Here is a 23,872-nt window from a genome sequence, read left to right on the forward strand (position 1 = left end):
GACAGTATTTGACAGGAAGAAGGTGACATTGTGTGAAGGGAGTGCAGGAGGAGATGTTCTTCAGGTAACTTCTTAGATGCCTATTAAAAAAAAAGGATTTTACTCTGTTCAGGGTGAGAACTTTAAATAAGTCAAATGATCTACCAATTTCAATATTTGCTTGTACAGGAAGCATTTTAAATTTGAATTAGAAAAAAAAATTCAATCCAGGTAATTAAAAAAATAAAAAGAAAGAAAGAAAAAGAAGAGTAGACAGATTTTAAAGTCTTAAGCTAGGGAATCTAAAGTTTTGTCTAAACAGTTAGGAATTGCCTTTGGTCTCAGTCCTTGTTGTTTTTTTTTGTTTGTTTGTTTGTTTTGTTTTTGTTTGTTTGTTTGTTTTTGTTTTATTTTGTTTTCCCCAGGATATTTGAATAGATTATTGTAGTTACTTCCCCAAATAATCCATTTTGCCAATGTAATTTTAGTTTACAATTAAAAAAAAAATAATAAATCTGGTTTTAAGATCTTGGCATAAAATGAAAGCTTTTAAGAAGATATAAAAGTGAAGTATTTTCCATGTTCCAATGTTTTTATTAGTGGAGAGTGTATAAAATGTATTTGTTAGTTCAGGTCCTACAGAAGCTGTGTATATTGATATAGCTGGTAGATATATAACAGATCCAGTGAAAAATAGAAATAAAATGTGGAGGTTTCTGCTGCTTTTGACTGTTTAAACTTTAAAGTTCTTGGAATATTCAGTGATAAATTTACAGGATCTGTTTCTCATAGTTATCACTTTAAATAATGAACTTTACTCTGCATTCAGTTTTATAAACTGATAATGGATATCAATCATAGTGCATAATGAGGTTTCTACTGAGAAAAAAATAGAAAGGAACAACCCTCTGTTGAACATAATTTATATTTAGTGACATCTAGTGTAACATCAATGATCTATTATTTCAGAAGCTTACTCAGTGTTACTCATCTGGACCTGTGAAGGATGCTATAAAAGCACAGTTATAAATTTTAAGGGATTTCCTAAGTCCACCACAGAAATCCTTAACACTGTCTTGGCTTCCTTAATGATGTGGTATATCTGCCAGAAAATAAATACAAGATGAATTGCAATCAGTGGGTTGTTTTCATTCAGCTCCATCCCCTTGTTGAAGGAAGATGTCTCAGAGATCAGCTTCAGCAGTGCATATGAGGAGATGAATTGCAGCTAGAAAGCCTGATCTATAAAGAAGAAAAGAGGTACCAAATAAATAAATAAATAAAAATAAATAATTTACCTATGATGAATCAGTCAGTGAAGCTGCCATTGAAATCTCTGTAATGATGCAAGGGATGATATTTTCACGGCTCATTGGAAGGCACACAATTTTTGGTCCTCACTCAAAGCATACTGTTGTTTTCTGGACTTCTTTTGCCAAAAATAACAAAAATAACAACACTGTCTGCTTTGTCCTTGGGCTCTTTTATTGCACACATCTCTTTCTGCCTCCTGACGCTCCCTTGCAGGATTTAAAAGAGCACTTTGCCTTAAGGAACTGCCCCTCTGCACTGCCACACTGCGACCTGGCACTCCTCGGAGAGCAATGCAGGTGCCACACTTAGCTTGGTTCCATTTAGAAAGGACCAAATTGTTTGGAAAACAACACAGGCACATTTTTGAAATGTCAAACTCTTGTATTTGAACAGCTTGTTTATTATATTATGCTCTTTGGGGGTGAAGAAGTCAAGGTCTGGATCATTTCAAAATGAACCACTGGCATCTGTTGCTACCTCCAGACAGACTTAGCAACATGCACCTGAGTAGTGAAATGTTTTAAATGAGCACTTGGCTTTATTTTCAGAGATATGCCCATTGAATGTAACACAGCACACTCAAAGCTCTAAAAAATCACTGATGTGCTGCCACTTAAGAAATAAGAGAACATAAACCAACGAGATGTTGTTCTTTCTGGAAGATTAATTCTATAGCCTTGGCATCATCTGTGCATACAGGCATTTAGTCTGGAAATAATAGAAATGCACTTGGCTGTATTCAAAGATACCAGCAGTTACATGCATAGTCAACAGAGCTCTGGGGAAGGGTTTTCAGTGCCCCTGAGAAGACAGCATGGTTACAGGAGCAGGAGCAGTGCTAGGACCTTTCTTAGCAACTCCTCTCATCTCCCTCCCTCCCACAGGTCTTGTGCTTTTTTTCCTTCTGAAGCATATGGCCAGTCACAGACAGTGTAAATACCCAGAAAGAAATTGGTCCAACAGCTTCTAAACTGGCTCTTGCATTTTTCATGTGAAATCTAATTGGTAAATATTTATAAGCACTTTGAGTATTTGACATGGTTGTTATTTAAAATCTTTATTTCAAATCTGGCATGTAATATTACTGGCTTTCCCCTTCCTTTCTCTTACCTTTGTTTTCTTTCTACATGCATTTTTATTTGGGGCAGTTTTCTGTTCATTTTTACAGATTTGTTTACATTTTATTTCCTTTCTGCTGCTTCTCCTCAAAATGATAATCTCATCAATGCAATATTTCCCTCTGTGATATATGTGTATGTGTGATGCAGACTAAATACAAAGAGCCAAGAGCTTCAAGGAGATATCAAGGGTCTCTGTGCTACATGCCTACAGCTTTCATGTGCACTGCAAATTTAATGCTAGGCAGAAATGCCAGATTTACTGTCAAACACACAGCTCACAGACAGGAGGTTGGATTTAACAGGTTTGTGCCATGCAATTAACCTATGAACACACTGAGAGCATGCAGAGGTTTTCTGGTGCCATGACAGCCCCAGTCACAGGTGCTGGATGTGCAAGGTCATGAGTTGGAGATGTCTTGGATTTGTGTGGAAACCCTCATATTCCAGCAAGCCAGGTTTGTAAGACAGGCAATATAAGATGGACAGAACTTTATATAGTATATAGACCAACCATCTTCTCTGCTCCCCTTTTTCTCAGCTGACTTTTATTTGGCCAAGAAATACTTGTACTGATAAGCAACATTAGGCTGTATTTTTTTAAATAGAAAAAAGGCTGTAGGTGAAATCATCTCAAGCCAAATATTTTGTTGTATATTCAAAGGGATATGCTTCTGTGATCCTAGACTTTTCTGTGATACTAGTTTTCTTGATCAGAAGTCTGACCTTGTAGATTTAGCAGAGGCTAACAGAACAGTTAGTAGTAGTGGTGCCTTCCCTGCTCTTTATGCATATTATTTAGAAGTAATTATTAGAGTGAATTTAATTAAATGCCCTCAATGGTAACATACGGAGTGATTTTCATGAATGGTGCAGGTTGTTTTTTATTCATGTATTGTGCACTATCCTGTGGGTCTGTGGCCCCATTTACAGCAGCAACTTTTTACTGAGTAATCTACAACAATTATCACCAAATAATAATAATAATAATTTTTTAAAAAGTTGTTTGACAAAGAAGATTGTTTCACATTGCTTGAAACTATTTTGTCAGCATTCATAGGACTTGAGACTAAAGTGTGCTCTTGAAGCTGGGACTGGGAAGGTAGAAGGCTTGAAAGCAATTATGAGGGACATGGAAGATTTTCATAATTGTATGCAAAGTTGTTTTATCCTCTTTGTTTCTGAACCATTGGCACCACCTCAGTTTCTCAGCTGCACTGATGGGTTCAGCAAATCTCAGACCTGCTCACTGCACGTCACAGATTGACACCAAATTTCTCAACTTGCGATCCAAAATGCACCTGCACTGCTGGCATTTCAGAGGTAGGCTCCCCTGGATGAGGACGTTCCTCTTCAATCTTTGATGAGGATTGCTTTTGAAATAGTTTTTTTTTTTGTTAACTAACCAAGACAGGTGACTGGTTTTATTTTCGCCGTTTCACTTAACTTTTTACTCAGACTGTATCCCTCTGACCTGAAACAGCCCTTTCTGAAGAAGTATGGGTGGTTTTGAACAGATGTAGAGATATGACAGAGTTCATTTAGAACATAATCAACTGATAATAATACGGTACTCAGAGAAATTGCAGTGAATGACAAGTACCATTAGCCTTTTCAAAACAGCAAAATCAGACATTTTTAACTCCACATGCACAACAGTGTCAGGGGGAGCAGGAAATGACTGATTTGGAATTTTCTTATTATGTCCTAGTTTAAAAAAATTATATTGTAACATTCCAAAGTGTTATCCAGATTTTTTTCTGCTCACTGTCTCTATAGGAAATAAAATACTGTGTTATCTGAAGCAGACTGGCACTCTTGTGCCCTTGGTTTCATCCTTCTTCTTCCTCCCCAAGGCTTGCCAGCGCTCAGGCTGTGAGGATGAGGCCCCAGCATCCCTCATATCTGATTTGTGGTTTTCATTACTGTAAAGATTAGTCTGCTTTATGAAACTCCTACTCTTCAGACTTCTCTAATGTGGTGGTTAATCAGAGTACTCGGGAAGCATTGGGTTATAGTCACTGCCTGGGTACAAAACCTGTCTGCTTTTGCAATGCTGCCCAGAGAACTGATCTGGGTTTCCTTTTGACTCTGCCACCCATCCCAAAGCCATGCCTGGGGCTGGGGACTTTCATCCTTCTCAAAAGCTCATGTCAGCACTCCTTATGCAGTATCTCAGATGCCCCCAAATGTGTGAACTACAGGCAGCTGGTGCAGCACTGGCATATACATCGATACCGTGTGCATAGTGCTTGTAAATCTAGATTTCTGTCAGATTTTACCCTTTCCTGTGACTCATAATTCAGTATTTATACACAGGTAGGGCGTTTCTGCTTGCGTCATCAAAGCTCTCTGTGCAAGCCTGGGTCAGGAGATGTTTGTCAGTGTCCTTCTAATCTCAGTTTTTAGTAAAGATAAAGCCAAAAAACTGCTTTCAAAAGGAAAGACACCAACCTCAGGAGAATCACCAAGTTCCATGTGTTCTCATCATCAAATGGAATAGGATTTTCTATGCTGAGTGTGAGCATCGAGGAAGTCAGAACAAAATTACAGTTTTTTTGTATGAGGGATCTAGTCAGAAGACACAGCACTTGCAGTGATCCTTGAGGTTTGTCTTAACATGTGAGAAATGGTTCTTGAGAGCAGTAAACTGCTCTCCCATTCAGTTGCAGATTGGATGGAAGGTACTATTGTTTTGTTTTGTTTTGTTTTGTTTTATTTTATTCTTTGTACATCCTGTATCTCAGACTGCTGGGTTGTATACGTGTTGCTGCTTTTGTATACTTTAAAATTAGAGTAAATATTTTTGTACAGAAAAATCATTCATAGTTTCTGCAAACATACAGAATCAGTCGCAACATTAGGCTTGTAGAAGATGTGAGTAAAGTTGGGTCTTGATGGAGTTTGCCAGCTGGGAGTCTGCCATTTATATCTGCACTTTCCTAGTTGCTAACTAAACTAATTTCCTTAAAGAGAGCAGAAGAGGAAAATTAATCAGAGCTAATGCATACTAGTTTTTCAGATGATGTGGAAATGGTGATGAGAATTACCTAAAATGTGCTGGCTAAGAGATACGCTTCTGAACTTCCTAAACAGTGTATAAATAGGGAATATTATTACAGCTTAGCAAAGTTTTCACCCATGTTTCTTTTCAATCTGCTGGGCTAATTAAGTGTCTGCATTACCTGGGGCAGTTACTCATTTCATTCCCAGCCTACATCTATTTTTAGATCTGTCTATATGTGTTGCTTTTCACAATTCCTGCAGTTACTTCCACGCCAAAGATTTGGTCATCTATTCTCTCGGTGAACAGGCAAGTTTTCTAAGCACTGAAACATATCTTGGCAGGGTGAAGATTAAAGCACAGAATTGATTAGAGAGGAGTGCTTTGAATCCACACAGTGCAATCTGTCTTTCATTTACATTTCAGACTCTAATTCACACTATATTTGATAACATTCACTCTACAAACCCTATCTCCACAAAATACTTAGGTATTAGATTTAGATGTAAATGTACAATCATTTTCTGCCTGACCTTGAAGACACCTTAAATCTTCCTGTCCTAATTTGGCCTTTTGATAGATGTCTTGATGCCATGGTTACTTCTATGGGATATATTCCTGCTCTACCAGAGAAAAAAACATGCTTCTGGTTATATTAGATCCCCCTTTAATGAAAGTTGGAAGTTCTTGCTGATTCCCATTTATGAACACCACAATTAGAACATGCTGGCTGATTATAGTGCTCAAGGAGGAAAAGGGAAACCTTTATCAGATTTAAAAATTTTGGGCAGATAGGCCATAAACACATAAGTTTCCCCTCACAGAAGATGTCACCACAAAAATACACGCTATTGTCCAGCTCTCATACTCAGCCCATTCTCCCAAACACCTATCAGAACTGGCAGTTTCCCAGTACTGCAAGAATGCTCCTATCCCTGCAGCACATTCATGCTACCTGTGACTAATAAGTTCATTTGGTGGTGGGTGAAACAGCTCTTCTATGCTGCAAGAAAGCTGCCTTGGGACAGAATTCCTGTTCTCAAAAGGAGGCCAGGGCTGGGGAACCTGGCGCAGAGACAGGAACCCTGCTTCCTCCATCACTAATTTAATGGGCTAATGTGAATCCAATTTGTTGGCAAATCCTTGTGCATGAAACCACAAGCCTAGGAAGTAAACTTGATGCTGGTGTTTTACCTAGGCTGCAGACCCCTAAAAGTGGCTGCTGCACAAATAATCACTTACAAATTTAAAAAGGCAGTGCAACAACATTGTATTCTGACCTGACCTGGGAAAAAATAAACTTCAGCCCAGTAAACAAAGTGTGTGTAGGGGTTATCAGATGAACCTCAAAAAAAACATAAAAAAATCTATCAAACCAACTTTGTTAAGAAAATATTAATTACTCAGAACATCTAAGTTCTAAAGAACAAAAAACTTGTTCAAAGAAATTTAATCACCTCTAAGCATAACAACATCTTTTAGCCACTGCTGTGCTGCCCAACTGACTAATATTTGCACAGTGCTTTGAGATCTTTGCCCAACAAGGAAGGCCAATATGTTGCTATGTGTAAAGGTAAGAATTAATAATTTAGAAAATATAAGAGTACAAAGCCAGGTTACTCTTATCATTTCATCAAAGTCAGGTTTAACTATCCTCTCTTTTGGCTGCTTGCTTAATTAAATAAGCTGCTGAATTTAATTAACTCATCAAACATAATTTGAAAAGATCTCTCAAGTCAGTAAGAGCTTGTCTTATGCTTATTATTTCTATTTGTTGCATTGAGTCTTTAATATCACCATTTAGTCAAGATATTAATGGTAGCCTTAATTGTGTTCTAATTTACTGCATTTACTCAGATGGTGGCATTTTCCTCATTTTTAAGTGTCAGCATGTGAAAATCAATCACAATTTAAGGCAGTGAAATTACTCTTCCAGTCAGCTATCAAGTCAGCTACATACCATCTCTTTTCCCATAAGTGTAATTTGGGTTTGCAAGGTGAAATGATTTCATAGGAAATCATGTTGAGTTTCTGAGGTCCTATTTCCTGGAGAAGAGTTATGACAGAAATTACCCTCTGGATACTCTTTTGGGACAGTTTTGTCAAACTGTTAGGTGATACATTTGAAACTGAAATTGATATTACAACCATATCATTTATTTGAACACATCTGGGTGTGATGCTGCAGTTAGATGTAGCAATCTGTAGCTTCTCGAAAGTTATTAAAGAAAGAGTTATTAGTAAAGGATCTAAATAGAAAAAGTTGATGTAAATTCAAACCCATTAGAAAGACCTTTGGACATCTTGTGATATTTCTAGAAGATAGTCATGTAAAGAGAAGAGGTTTTATGATTGATTAAAATCAAAATTCCTTTATAATTTTTTTTTTTTACTTATTTGTGTTAATTTATTATTTGTTCCATGAAGAGTTTTGTTGTTGTTGTTGTTTTGTTTGTTTGTTTTTCTGTAAAGTAAAATATGCTGCTGATAGGAACATTGCTGATTAATTGTGGAAGGATTTCATATATATTTGTAAAAAGTTAGCTATATGTTGGCTGAAATCAAGTGCTTTCTTACTATTCCAGCCAGCAGGTTTTGCCAAAGTAACCTTGCTCACAGTTGCCCTCTCTGTCTTTTTCTGTTTGTTTGTTTGAGGCATGCTCTTAAGTGCACAACTGAATAGCTTGTGTTTCTCTCTTTTCCCTTAGAATGACTATAGGAAGCTATCTATGCAATGCAAGGACTTTGTAGTGGGGGTACTGGACCTGTGCAGAGACACTGAAGAAGTAGAGGCGATCCTGAATGGAGATGTGAACATACATCTGTGCCCTGAGCACCATCGACCAAGTCTGAGCAGAATTAAACTGGCTATTAAATACGAGGTCAAAAAGGTAAGCTATTTATCTGATTGTCTGCTAGATATGTATTCACATCTAAATTATGCTTCTTTGAAGTCACCTGTAAAATGTGAAAGATGGATTTCAGTGGAACCAGGACCGTCCTCAGGTTTTAGCATTTTATGACATGATTTGCTCACGTACTTTTATGTGGAGAGGCATATTTGCAAAGGAAACATTACAGAAGGTGCAACATTTCTGTTAATGTGATAGACATGGATATATAGATGAAATCTGAGAAGATTTCAGCAGGGACCAGGGTGTGTTCTTGCAGCAAACTGAGGGTATTCCTTCCTTCACTGCAACTTACAGGGAGGTGAGGGATGAATCTACCAGATGTTGTGGCAACTTTGTCCAAAAATTGTAAAAGGAAAGGATATAAATCAGCTGCTCACCGGTCCCAGACTATCTGTCTTTCCTTCAAACTAGATCTCTGTTCAGACTGTGCATGACTTTGCAGCATGATTGAAGTTAGCAGACCAAGTCTCTGGTTGCCTCAGTCTGCTCTCAGATGCTCCCTGATTGCTTTGATCCACGGCTCTGGTTAGTTACTCTCCAAAAACACTTGCAACCATCAAAACTGTTCCCTTTTCTGTAATGTTACAGAACTAACATACCCAAAAAGTACCAATTTCTTCATAGTCAGGACCCTTTATAGAAGTCCACAGGAAAGTGGAATTTGAATTAAATATATATGTATATATAACTTGAGGATTTTCTTTCAGGGTTAGATTAAAACCTTAAACAAACAAAAAGAAATCTGCTGAACTCATATTCTTTATTTTTTTGGAAACTTATTAGAATAGATAAAGATTGTTTAAATAATGATAGTTTCACAACTTCCACCCTCCTAAAACTCCCATCCATATTCTGAGTGTTCAGAATTTCATCAAATCTAATAAATAGAAGGGAGATATATATTGTAAGTTTTTGGGGGAAAAAGGAAGAAAAAAAAATAAAAATATAGAATTATGTTCTGTGAGTGGAAAATTTGATTCTGGCAAATCCTGGGTCTGTGTGGTCCCAATTAATTGCTTCTACAACATGCATTGATGGCAACTGGGCTCCTGCAACAGATCTGAAAGAGTGTTCCAAGTTTGTGTGCTAACATCTGCTCTCTCTTCCCTCTTGCAAACCCATCACCTGCCCCAGTTTGCCTCTTGACTGTGTTACTGTGCTGGCCAGAGGAGGTCTTTTCCTATTATGAAAGCCATTAGAGAACCTTAAAGCTCTTATTTCAAATGAATTGCTTTCACACAGGAGCTCATGGTAAGGAGCGAGGTATTTCCTCTTAGGGTGTTGTATGTCTGCATCGTTCCATCACCAAAACTGAGCATAATATCTCAGGCTGTGCTTAGTAAGATGATTTTCAACAAGCTGGGTCAAATTCAGCTATTAAAGCTGTTGCTTTGGTAACAGGGGACCAAACTTGCTCTGATGCGCTTTCAGAAAATGAACTCGTCTAAAAGACGCTCACAGTACATCATCAAGGAGCAGCCCCCAGTGACCCACGATCCAACAGTTACCACAAAGCTGGTCAGAACATCAAACCCTTTCAATGTATGAAGTTTTCTTTACCATTTTTTCTTGTTTAATCTTCTAAATATTTTGTGTCACACTTTAGACACCGAGATCATTAGCCAGAGCTGAATTCTATAGTGCTGCTTTGAGCACATTTGTCCTAACAGCCTTTTTCAAAGAAACATTTCCTCCACTTCTTGCGTTTTATATTAGTGTATTATTTCTTAACACGTAGCCACTAATCGAAAGCATCTGTGGTAGGTCATATGCAGTTGGTCTCTTTATGTATAAATAACTTCCTATGCCCAGGAAAGCTGATTATCCTTTCTGGATCAGAAACTTGTTGTTCACAGATAATAACTGTTAAACTAATTACAAAACATAAACATGAGCATTAGTCAATCTCATGGTGACTCTCAGCTTAGCGCTTTTCAGAACAGTCATTTCAGCAGGCAGTATGTGTCTGTGTGTAAGATGAGCATTTAACTGCTAACTCGAAAGTAAGATAGTTTCGTTTGTGGGAGGCAGAGATACGGATAAATAGTCAGATAAATGGCTTTGGTTATTGGCAGTGACTTATGATAATAGACTGATATTTATTACACATACTTGCTGAACAAAGAAATTGTGTTATGGTAACACAGTAATGATTTCCTTAAGAGGCAATAGAATTCAGGTACAATTTTTATATCCATTGGAGAGGCATTTAGGCTTAAGTATACAAAACCTGTGTTATAAAACCTATTTCATTTTAAGAAAAATCATATAATAGAGAAGGGTAAGATGGGGAGTGAATTATAATACAAATTTACTAAATTCTTGAACTGATTCTGTAAATTTCAAGTCACATTTCCTAAGCTAATGCAATGACTCACAGGCATCATCTGGCCCTCCAAGTGTGAAATGCAGACAGAGGTGCTCTGGGTGACTTCCACCTACAGCATGCAGACCCCCAGACCTCATCAGCTTGTCTGACAGCACTGCCTGCCCCAGCCAAGTCTGGATGCTGAGACAGGGCTGTCTGCAACTCACCCAGAAACAGCCCCAGAGAAGTCTGACAGAGGGGAAAAAATGTTGTTCAAGGTTATGTGGCAGTTGTTGCTTTTATTATTATTATTAAATTCATCTCTGGACCAAATATTTGCCTTTGCAAATTAAATTTTAAGAAATATTTTATTTTTTTTCTTTAAATTTATGTCTACCATTAGCTTCTTATTTCACATTTTCTTATTAGTACTGTGAGTGCCTGTGGTAAGCTTCATTTGATGAAAAATTGCAGAGAACAATTTATACTGAAAATTATTATTTAACATATTTTATCACACTTTTACATCCAGAGTCTATGAAAGGTGTCAAGGGCTCCCATCCTCAGGCAGGATAGCAAATTGCAACTGTGGAACTTCATCAGGCCTTTGCATAAACGTTGAAAATCTTCCTTGTTCATTTAAATTTCCTGAAGTCTGTTACTTCATCACACTTAACGCAGTGCAGCCAAAACATTCACATTGTCTAAGAATGGTATTTTTATTTAACTTCAGCAGCTGGCCTACCAGCTTCTCCCACACCCTGCCCAGCTCACCGGAGTTGTCCTCCCCCTCAAAGGCCCCACAGTGTTGAGGTTGGGAAGAGGCACAACCCTGAAACTGAGAGACATTGCTTTCCATTTCATGGACTTAAATCAGTTCTGTCATCCTCTGGCTTTTATTTCCTTTATACCCTTATCAAAACTTTAGGGATGCAATTAATTTACATGCAATATAAATTATTGGTGCTAATTTTGGTCCCATCACAATATCTCCTTCATCTGAAATTCAGCAGTCGTGTTCCTAAGTCACAGTTGGCTGGAGGTACAGGCTGCACTTCCCCTGCATGCACAGCAGAATAACAGGGAGCTTGCCCATGAACCTCACGTTTGCTTTTAGCCAAAAATACAGTGCTTCTCAAGCCTCTGTTTTTGAAGGGCAAATCCCTGCTTGAAAATACCAAATTCCAAGGGCAACCTGGCTTTGAACTGATGGGGAGGTCAGAGCTGCTCAGCCATCACACCCTGATGGTTCAGGAAATATCTTGTATGATAAAAGCAGCACAGAAGCCTCCTTACCTCCTCCATCCAGTAAAATTGCAGCTGGAAACTTCAACACAACTTACTCAAGAAAACAGCAGAAGCTGCAGACGTTGGAGCCTTGTCTGTCTCTCCTTTTCCTTTTCCTTTTTTTTTTTTTTTTTTTTTTTTTTTTTCCTGAAAAACAGCCTCCTAGCATATATGGCACACTGGCAAGAAAGCAAGTTTAACTCTCTGTAACATAATTGAAGTACTTTGTATTGAAGGTCACCAAAGGATTAAGAGACTCTGCTTGTACATATTTCACAGCAAGGAAAAAGCCAAAACTGCAGTAATTTAAAAGCTGTCTTTAAAAACCGTATTACTCTAATTCTATACCTGAAAGAACTAAAACACTTTGTACCCCAGGATTCTTGGAAACCCGCACTCATATATCCTCTGTTCAAGTTTTTCAGAGTTATTGCTCCCTTCAAATTAGGTATCTTAATGAGTCATGATTCCTTGAAAATTATTACAATCAGAACAGCTTGTCAAGAGTGAGGTAAACAATTTGCAAACATTTGGACATATATTAAGTTCTGGATGCTTTTCAAGAAATGGACTTTTAGCCCATGTTCTGGAACTGTTGCAAATTCACTGTTGTCACCCCCGGTATTATTTAATTATGCTTTGCATGTGCATAGCCCAGTCAAGGACAGATTTCTTTCTCCTCCAGCTGTGCAGGGCTGCTGGCAAAGGGAGGAGAAAGGCTGGATGCTGGAAAAACAGCAGAGCCCTTTGTGTTGCTGCTGTGCATGTGAGTCCTTTGGGTTGTGATGGCTCCCAGCCCTCTCCTACGCTGCATGAGAGCAAACACCATGGCAGAGTCCAGCAACTACTCATGGAAATGGCAAAATTAAAAAGCAGCATTAAGGTGAATCAATAGTTATTTAGGTTGGCTGTTTCAGATGGATTATAACCAAAAGTCCGAGATGCTAAATTTGAGTTCTGGTTCCAATGAAAGAAAATAAAACCAATCTCAACCACCACACCAGTTTCTCTTCTATGTTTTTTCATGTGTGCTCTACAAGAACCAGATTAGCCCCAGACTAAATGAATTCCAGTGGAATTTTGATACCTTAAAAGTTCGTCTACCCTGAAGCAGTGGACCTTTCCCCATCTCCATAGCTGGATAGCGACATGCTCATAAGATCTAAGTGAGAGTTAACTTCATGTTCTTGATTGGAAATTGCAGATTTTTTTTTCTTTTCTTTTCTTGAAAGAATTGAACGATTCCAGTCAGATAGTGGAAATATACAGGTGGAACAAGTATCCTTTGTGTGTGAATTCATTTCTAATTAAGCCAGGGTGTGATTTTTGCTAGTGAAAAGTATAGATACAGAAACTGGGACAGCACTCTCTTGGACTCTTCCTTCAGACACTCAATAGTGTAGAAACATGGTTTTTGGATGGACCACAACAAACCCATTTTACTAGTGTACACCAGCTTTAGGGAACACTCCATGCTTTCTGTTCTCATTTTTGTCCATGTTGTTATGATCCTTTCTTGTCATCCTCTAATATTGTCTGGGGATTTATATGTTGACATTTACCTTTGTGTCTAAAGCTGTTGTTTCGCTGTAAGAGGTGACATTCATTCTCTTCTTCCCCAAAGTCAGACTCTTTGTTGCTGTATTCTTTTAAATGCAAATGTTGAGTGCCCATCTCTATTTTCTCAGCAGCTCAGTTCATATTTATCACAAAGCCAGAGCGCCTCTCTCTTTCACGAGTTTTAAATTAATTAACAGTAAGACACACAAATTGGGTTTTAAAAAAAATTAATAAGAGTTAAACAGAACACCAGATGGCTGTTTAAATCCTATTTAACGGAGAGATGGAACAGGAACTTTTCTCATAAAAGTATTATTAATAATTAACATATGGAGGATGCTCCAAACAGAATACTCCTGGCTGCATTAGATTATAATTTTTTCACTGCCTTGGTCACGCGACTCAGGTACTCAAGGACGTGAAAAGTCCTAGGTATTGCACACTGCTGCAACAACCTGTGCTCCCCATTCACTTGCTCAGAGGATGCCGTTTCATCTTGTACAATGTCTTGTACCAAAATGGCCTTCCACAGTGCTTCTCCCCAGTGAATAGGGCACCAGCTGCAGTATTTCCATGCTGCAGGGAAGCCTCAGGTTAGTTTGCAGAATGGCCAAAAGAAGCAGCCCTTGCTCCTGCTGAGGGGCCAGCTCTGCCCCTCAAAGTGTGCAACACCAGCTTCTGTCCCAAGCACAGGCTGGAGCAGAGCTCAGCTAGCAAGGGAGACTGGGAAAGCTCAGTGTTTGCAAGAGGGGCACAAGGAAATATGTTGGAGAATGGAGGGCAGAGGAAGCCCAGGGCCAACAGAAAGTACTGCAACTCCTCTCTTCAGAGAGCAATGAGTATATCTGTGCCACACACCATCGTGGGCGAGCTCTGCGTGCTCTTAGTTTGCAGTTATCCTGCAAATTCCTGCAAGGCTGTGCCCTGGGGAGCTTGCTGAAGGGCAGAGGTAGAGAGGGCACACCACCCACAGCCTCGCTCACAGCCTCTGTGCTCTTCTTAACACCAATGGAAAACCGCATTTCAGTAACCCAAATGAAGTGTTTCACCTCCACAGCTTTCAGAGCTGTCTAGGTCACAGAAAATGTCTCTTGTGGCTGTTTGTCCCTCTTTGGAACAGGATAAAAATTAGGAGTTTCCTATGGGATGAGTACTGATCTTCTGTACTCATGGCTGTAAAGCGCACGGATAAAGGCTTGAAGGAGGACAGGGCTATGTTTTACCATCCAAAAGTGAGGTCTGAAAGAGGAGAACTCTTCAAGAAAACAAAGCTTTCAGAAATTGCCTTTTTGTTTTTGTTTTCTGTAATTCCTTGTCATTTTTTTTTCAATTCTTTAGTTTCAGGAATGTTTTACTGAAGTCATTCGTTGATGGTTGGGACTGTGGCGAGGGATGAAAAGTGCCTCTTGTCTCCATCACTGGAGCCAGTCAGTGCTGTATAAATGTCATTAGTTTCTGTGTGAACAGTCATGTGTGTTCAATAGTTTCTATGTGAGCAGGGTAAACACCCAGGTCATTGTGGATTCTTAAGTTTATTCATGTAATTACTCTTATTATATTTTTATTTGTGCATTATTTTTTTTTTTTAGAGATAAAAAAAAAGGAAGAAGTTACCTCCCTTCCTCACAGAAGCAGTTTCTATGTCTCTGACTATTTCATTAGCAAGGTTCCTTCCTCCCACTAAAATTCGTGGTTCTGATGATTATCTTTTGCCCAGATGTTTTAATTTCTTTTCTATTCCAAGATGAATCTCATTTTGTTATTTCCTGCCCATACATACATCCTCTCAAGACTTGAATGAATCATTTCTCCATCCTGAGTGGTGTTTGCAATATTCCCAATTTACTGTAATATGCAGACAATTATTTTCATTTGCAAAGTGTCACAGGGTCTTAGATGTTCATCAAGACATTGACAAGAGAGCAGAGGAACACATCAAATCTTTTGCATGTATCTCCATCATAGACAAAAGGACTTAAAAATATCTTTATTAATATTAAAATCCTCTTAGAAAAGAACAATTTATATTGTCTGCTATAAACCTGACCTTAGGTGCCCCCAATTTTGGCTTCATCTATTTCCCCATAGGCAGTAGACATGTTAATGTGTATGTGGGATGAAAATCAGATGGGGATGGATACCAACTCTCAAGAAAGGAAGATTCAATATTTTAAAATTGAAGGAGTTTTCCTAAGTGGTGTTTAAATTTGGGTATTTCCATGTGTACTGACCTAAGCTGCATCTATCCTAATCTTGTCACACACCTGTAGATGGCTACATTTAATAATTTTGGGAGGACTCTCTACCTCATGGTGAGGAGTCTTATCTTACAAGCAAGTCTTGTAGCCTTGGGAGTAGAGTTATCTATACCATGGAGGCATACTCAGAGTATGAGCACCAGCCCAGCCTTTCTTCATCATGTAGCCAAGGAAAAGAGTTGGCACACTTGCTGGGGAGAGGAAGAGGCAAGGAACTTGTTTTTTGGTAGCTTTTTATTGTGACATGTTTTCAGATGAAAAATTAAATAAGGATTTCCAAGCGGATTTGATTCTGCAGAGATATGGAAAACCTGGAGGCTGGGATTGCTAATTCATTTGCTTGTTTTCAGATAAATAATTCAGTGATAAGACTTATTCATACATGTAAAAAGACATACTAGACTTTAGCAACAAATCTCTTCATAAAACAAGCAACTCATTAAATTGTAGAACTGGAGTTTTCTCAGGAGCCAACCACAGTATTCACAACTCTATACAAAAATGCTTAGGCCAAAAAAAAAAAAAAAAAAAAAAAAAAAAAAAAAGAGCTCCTGTTCTTGTCTCAAGAAAGTGAAATTATTAAGAAAATTTAGACAGAAAAATATTTAAATCAAAATAATTAAAGAATTTGTGTAAACACTAAATTTTGTAGTTATACATCTAAAATTTATCAGACTTGGTTTTATATAACATCAATTGAAAATATGAGAGAACATCAGCAATAATAATAAAAAAGAATCCATTACTAAAAGGATTATTAACTTTGTGTTTTCACTTGGCACTACAGAGCATTTCTGTCAATAGGCAAATTGCACTTGAAATGCTCCTGGCAGCTTTATTTACCCCATTATTTTTGCTTTATATTAAGCTAATTTGTTTTTATTTGGGTTTATTCTGTGCCTGTTTAATATTTTGTTCCCATTTCATATTCTGTGCCCAGTCAAATTCTGTTTCTATTCACATTGCTCATTCTCATGGGACCAAGCTTCCTCCTTTAGAGCTCTGCATTGCATGGGTCGTTTGGGCAATTACGCCAACACTGGGATGCTGGGCTGACCTTTGTTGCTTTAGCCCTAGCTTCTTGTCACTTTCATGAAGTGAGATCACAACCCTGATAATGTGCTTGCTGATTTAGCAGAACATCAATCCCAAACAACATACATGCTTTTATAGAGCAGACTGAGTCACAGGAAAGATATATGGTTGCAGACTGTAGCTATGCTAAAGTTTAAAGTGTTCAAAATCAGTATTTTGCACTAGATAATGCAGGTTAATTAGCAAATGGATCCAGATATTAGATTTCCATAAAACTGGGAAATACGTGGGTGTCTTGGGATCTGACGCAAGCATGTATTTCCCCAGTGCCAAATTGCTCCGATAAGAAAGATTTCTTAGGTAAGAAAGGCACACATGAGTGGTTTTACAAAAGGCTTAGTTTATTACTAAAAGCGTAATAAATACCCTTTTTTTTTTTTTTTTTTTTTTTTTTTTTTTTAAGCCTTAAAAATAACTCAGAGATTGAGGCTGCACAATTTGTTTTTATTTTGTCCTGATAATTTCAGGTCATCTGGGCTCTGAATGCAAATAAAATCTTTTCCCCTTTACCACAAGGTTTATAAATGCTGATGTTTGACTCCAGATACCTGAATATTCACCAAGGCTGTCATAAAGATCATCTACAGGATGAGCAAGAACCTCATGAATATTTGTGCGATGACATTAGACAGTCAAATGAACCCCAGGGAGAGAGGAAAAGTTGCAGAAATCCTGAGGGCAGGGACATTTCCTTGCTTCATGTTCTCTGTGTGTCTCTGCAGCAACTGCAACAGCCCAGGGGACCCTTCCTCATGCAGGGTTTATTGTTATGCTATGGTCAGATCCCATTGAAGCTGGTTTGATCAGCTGAATTTTCTTTCATCCAAGTTGAAGAGGGATCCATGAAATTCTTTTTTGCTCCTGGATGAAGGAATTTGGACCAGCTGATGTACTTTCCATTGTAAGGTTACTCTGGTGCAAAGGGTTTTAAAAACTGGGCCCGTGGCCATGGATAGCATTTAACTGTAATTGGAGTAGATCTTATTTGTGAAGAGGTCACAGTCCCACAGCATGGATATTTGGGTTGGAAATTCACTTATTTTTTTAAAATTAATAAATAAGGGGATAATGATTCGAGTCCAAGTACTTTTCTATTTCTTTCTTAAAAATTCTGCAGTGCTCCTTGCTCTCCTTATCAGGCCCAACAGAAAGTGGAGAGTCAATATCCCACCATATTTATCCTGTGACAACCACGTTTGTTGGAGTTTAGCAACACAAGCACTGCTGAAGGCAGATTTTTTTTTGTCCCCACTCTGGATCATGAAATAAATATGTCCCATCTTGTTTTGTTAAGGTATCTCAAAATAGCATATTCAAAACAAAGCTCTTTCTGTTCACTTGGAGGTTCAGAGAACACAGAGTACAAGGTGAGAATAAGAAAAGGCTTATGTGTATACATATTGGCCTTTTCCTCTACTGTGTGTTTCTTAGAAAGCTTCAGTAATTTTCACTACACTCTTTCATCTCCTGTTCTGCATTGCTGAAATAGCACTGCGAGTATGGGGGTCTTTTACTAGATCAAAAACTGTTCTAATGTATTTTTCTTTTTTTTTTCCCCAAGATTTTTGAAATATATATATATATATACTTCAGTTCAAGCAAAAGCTTCTATTCAGTATAAGTGCAGATATTTAGGTTCCAAACCTTTAAAAATGCTTTAACTATCAAATGTATCAAATGAATCTTCAAAAGTGAGAAGTGCTTTGAATATAATACATATATATATATTAATATTTTTTTTAAGTTATGTGCATGTGAGCACCTCTTTAATGCTTTGATTCAGCTGGTCCTCTTTAATGAAATGGCAGCAATTTTTTTACCCTTCAGGAAAACAGCAGTAACATCCTGATTTCTGAGTTTCTTCCACCTCTGCCTATGTTTCTGATACTCCCAGAGCATCTCCAGCAGCCCACTGAAAAAAGATGATTTCATATCTCCTTTGATGAAGGATTTGGTACAAGAAACAAGACATTTTCTACACAGAGGTGGAGGAGGGCAAGTCTTGCTTTCCATCCCTTTCTGCCTCTGTTTTTGCTGCTGCTGCCCGGATCAGGGCTGGCCTCCATCCTGCTGGAAGCAGCAGCACAGCAACTCTGTGAGGTATAACAAGAAGTTCTCTAATAACAGTAAGGCACTTTCATCATCTCAGAGCACATGATCCATGAGCACATGCTTCAGGTCCCACCTGGGTTTTCATATGAGTGGATCCCAGCTGCACCATTGTTTCTTGGTTCCCTGCTGACATCCCTGGCAAAACAGGAGAAGCCGCGTATACACACCATGCAGTGCTCACCTCATTTTCCCTTGTACGCAGTGGCACAGAGACAAGGTGGTACAGAGGCACAGGGTGATGATGATTGACTCAAATGAGTCATCGCAATAATGTTGGTGTTTTCGCTAGGATCTCCAGCGTTGGAAGCATCATGCAGCCAAGTCGGCACTCCCATGAGCAGGTGCTGCAGCTTTAAGCCTGTTAATCAGTGTTAAGGATGGTTTGCAGAAGCAACAAACTACATCAAAGGATAAATGTTTAATAATGAACTCAGAAAAGTGGTTCAAAGCAGATGAACACAGTTACATGATTGAAAGAAAAATGTCTTGTCCCTGCCTCTTGCAGTGCCTGCTGATATTACAAATGTTCTGCAAATCTGTTGATGTGACTCCATTTCTAGCTCTCACTTGCTGATTAAACACTCCACTGCTCCTCTGAATTGTAACTTGCATTTGCTGATGTTTGCCAGCACTATGGGGCTTACGGTGCAGGGATGAGCTGGAAGGAGTGTTACAGGAGTGTTCCCTGTGAAAGCAGGATGTTAAAGTCTCTGGTTTGCATTGTTGGTTCTGGCATGAAGTTCTTGAATGGTTTGCACTGCCTCACTGAGGAGTTTTTCCTTCCTACCTCAGCCCTTGGCTATTTAGCATTATGTGCCTTAGCAGAGCAAGATAAACCCATCTGAGTGGTTAATACTTTTGCCTCAATGGTGGATTTTTGCACTCATAAGTTAATTACAATTATTTCAGTAATAAAAACATGTTTTTTTTTTTTTTTCTGTATGATTAATTCCAATTATCTGTGGCCAATCTCTGCCTTTTACCTATCTTGCCATAGGTTTTCTTATTCCTGCTGATAGATTTACAGCATTTTTTCTAATATATATATATATAGATATATTTCCCCTGTTTGATGTCTCAACTTGGGCTGGCACTCAAGAATTTCCTGTTTTTCTGTCACCTGTGTGTCATTTATCCAGTACCTGATGCCAGGTGGGAGAGATGCCCTTCATGTAGGGACTGCGGGATGTGCTGGATGGGACGTTTGCAGGGCGCCTAACCACTGCCAGCTTAGGCAACAGCAGTGCTAATAGTGACCAGCAGCAGTATCTGGGTCCTCATCACAGGTCCCCTCTCTGTATAATATACTGGAAGGAAAACAAAAGACAGAAGTGCCTCTATCTTATAGTGTTCTGGATCTGAAGGAACTTCAGTTATAGGGATGTAAAGATTTTTTATTGTCTATGCAGTGAAACTCATGCATTTTAGAACATAGATGCTGAGGAAATAGTCTTGCTCTCTGTCATGAGAGCTGTAAAGTGCATTCCCACAACACATATACGTGATAAGCTACAAGAATGAGCTGTCATACATCAGATTAGACAGCAATGTGGAAAAGATATCATCCAATGAGTTATCTACAGTCATCACTAAAACATCCTCTTTATTCCTCTGTGCAAAACAGTTCTTTTGGACTCTCAATTCACACTAAAGGCTTTGAGAATTTTTTCCATGTTTTATTCAACACCACATCTTATCCAGAGCTTACTTACCTGTAGCACAGAACGCTGACTTTTGGAGCTGTCAATGCGGCTGTGTCTTTCAGCATCTCTCAAAAATGTCACGCTGGCAAATTTGTTATTTAAGCTGTCTATTCACATTGGCATTTGATTTTTTTAATTTATTTTTTTAAGCATTTTAACTCAAAGAATATATGTAACTGATAGGCTGGAGAAAAGTGTTATATTTTTTAGTAAATCATATAGGCATATATGGCATAAGGAAAAAAACGTGACTACCAGAGTGTGTGTGGCATGGGATCAGAAAAGCTGCTGCAGCCATTTCTGAAAGCAGAAACATTGGAAAGCAGTCTGCTTGAGCTCACAGATCCTGATGGATCATCCTTATCAGCCTGGAGGACTTCTGACCAGGAGGTAAAGCACTTAATGCTTTTGAATGGCCACTTTTTGTGACCCTTGCAGTCCTCCCTACTGCTAGTGGTTCTACTTCATCCAAAGTACCTATCAAATTCCTTCACTCAGGAAGTTTTATTCAGTGAGAGGTAGTTATTCTTTCCTTTTTCTTTTTATTTTTGAGAAAGGTAGCCCCCCTACCCCGGAGCCTATCAAATTCCTCTGAAGAAGTGTATTTTAAATGGTCATTAATGTGCTGTTAAAGAGGAAATGTGTTATTCCACAGCCATCTTAATTGCTGTGCAACTGTATTTCATTCAGCACTAGCAATGAACTGGTCATTAAAAATCAAGTAACTGTTTTGTTATTATACAATCTTCTAGAAAATAGTCCATTAGATTTCTGATGTGATCTTCTTTGCAAAAACAATGAAGATGAAAACGCAGTTAGAATTTTCTGGTTTTCAGGTTTGTGTATTGCTTTTCTAGGATGCTTTTGGATGAAAAATCTTTTTTAAGATGTATCTGGACACAGCTTTTTGGGGACAGCTGAAATATCTCCATCTATCTGCAATGAAAAGGGCTGGAGTGAGGCAACAGCTGCCTGACCTGGTGCGTGTTCACCATGCAACACACCTCTGTGTGGGGCCACAGCAGCCACAGACTCCCAGTAGCCTCCTCTTTTCTCCTCTTTCTGTAGTCTTCCAACCTCTCCCTCCCTCCAGAAAGTTCTGCTTTTTGAAACAGTGGAGGGTTTTATATTTCCCTTTTAAGAACTTTTAGTCACCCATCAAACTCATAAATGAAACAGTTCTCCGAATGTAATCAGCTACATTAGCAACATATTTATTTTTCATCTTTTCTTTCAGTTATTTTCCTTTTAATTACCTTTCTTTGTTATTAAAGACAGTCACATACTAAATTCAATCACTCTGAAGAATAACATGAAATAGAGAAACTTAATCTTTTATTATAAAATTCTTTCAAGGGATCCAGTGGTGCTGTCATTTTCCCATTAAGAAATTGCCCTTTTCAGTTGTTTGCTCCTTGCCTTTTCTTCTTCCTCTGAACAATAAGATGATGAAGAATCTCAGTTGCAGGATACAAAACGTGTACTTTCTGTACCAGAGTGCTTCCTTCTGCTTCTAAATTTGTCTTTTTGTCTGATCAGTAAAGAATGAACCATCGTTTTTGAAAGATAATGTGAGATAAAGTATTTAAAGTTGTTCACTGCAGCCAGACTTCTTATGGGTTACAAGAGAAGGAGAATAGTGCAGAATGGTTCATTTTAGGTCAATATGTAGTGAATAGAAACAATATAATTTTAGGGCTGTGTTGAGCTACTACTTCAATAGCCTACGTCTTTAGGAACTTAACAGAGATTTTTTGAGTTTGTCATCAAACTGCCTCTCTGTTTCTTTTCTGAATCGTGATGTGGACTGTCTTAGCAGCAGACCCTGACCCCACAGAGATGCTTTGTCCTTGCTGGCCACTGACAGATGTTGGGTTTGCAATCTTCTGTTTGTGACACCAAAAGCTATGTTGGACTTCAAAGACATGACATTCCACTGGGCATATTTAGCAGGTTGCTCACCGAAATCTCATTCTCTTCAGACAATGCTACTGATGCTTCTTTTTCTCTTACAGTTTGTTGCTCACCCCAACTGCCAGCAGCAATTACTCACTATGTGGTATGAAAACCTCTCAGGCTTACGGCAGCAATCTATAGCTGTGAAGTTTCTGGCTGTCTTCGGGGTCTCCATTGGCCTGCCCTTCCTTGCCATAGCCTACTGGATTGCTCCCTGCAGCAAGGTACAAACTCCTTAAGTGCATGTTGTTGATGGTGATTTCTGTTCAGGGCCTGGAATGAAGTCTCAGATGTTTCTGTGACGCTGTTGGGAAGTGATTAGTGCTTATCTTCTAAGATTGCCTCAGAGGAGGGCTATCTTGAGGGGTTGCTTGATAGACACAAATAGAGCTGTTAGGCATGGTCTCAGGTTCATCTTCAAAATTAATGAAAGTGAGGTTGTGGGGGAATGAGAATTGAGACAGCATGTGAGCATAAAAGAGTAGGAACAATAATAAATGAAAAGGGAATGACAATATGGGAATGGGGTAAAGAAAGAATAAAAGAACCACCAAAATGGGGAATATCTTAAGGAAGGGTTTTGTTGCCCTTGAAGTTCACTCTGCTGTTTAGACTCATTGCTTTTTTCTGTACTTTGTGTAACAGATTTGTCCATTTTTCAAGGTTCCTTTCTTCCTTTTCTTCCTCCTTTCTGATCTTATATTTTTCAGTTATTGAAGCATCATTATGACACATGTGCCTGAAACTCTGGCAAGCCATGGTGAACAGTTTAGTGCTGCAGAGAAGACTAGACTTAATCTTAAAATCTTTACAGTTTTGAGGGAAAAAGATTATGAAACTTGGAAAACTTCCATGTGCCTAAATATGGCCATGCTATATCTCACAGCATCAAATGGAGCAGGAGAGTTTTGCTAAGTCTTAGAGGTCACAGGGCCAGAACCAAATATTAGTTTGTGTGAAAGCCTGAGTTGTCTGTGGTATGAACTCTGTAAGTAGGTTTCCATCTCAAGGGAAACTGCTCAAACGAGTTGAGATAAATAGGTATGTGGCAGAGTGATGAAAAGCTTTCTCACTCCTCTTGGTAAAGAAATGTATATAGATAGAGAAAAAATGGTGGGAGGGGAGAAGTTCATTTCACATTCAGCAACACCATCCATTACAAGGTAAAGTGTCCTCAGCAAGAGGGTTATCAAAGGTACTTAAATCTGATAGAAATGACCCCTGGCATTGGCAATATTACTCAGTCTTGAAAGCAACTTCTTC

At 38.5% G+C, this 23,872-nt stretch overlaps 1 protein-coding gene across 3 annotated transcripts in view; it reads left to right on the plus strand.

Moving 5' to 3' along the window:
• Positions 1 to 23,872, plus strand: part of TRPC7 (transient receptor potential cation channel subfamily C member 7) — a 71,784-nt gene that overhangs the window by 17,826 nt on the left and 30,086 nt on the right. For all 3 annotated transcript variants that reach the window (XM_035338917.1, XM_035338918.1, XM_035338919.1), the window contains exons 3-4: positions 8,124 to 8,306; positions 22,669 to 22,833. In XM_035338917.1, the coding sequence (XP_035194808.1) occupies positions 8,124 to 8,306; positions 22,669 to 22,833 (348 nt within the window). The remainder of the gene's footprint in view (positions 1 to 8,123; positions 8,307 to 22,668; positions 22,834 to 23,872) is intronic.

Source organism: Oxyura jamaicensis, chromosome 13 (genome assembly GCF_011077185.1).
Source record: "Oxyura jamaicensis isolate SHBP4307 breed ruddy duck chromosome 13, BPBGC_Ojam_1.0, whole genome shotgun sequence".
In the NCBI taxonomy this organism is placed as follows: Eukaryota; Metazoa; Chordata; class Aves; order Anseriformes; family Anatidae; genus Oxyura; species Oxyura jamaicensis.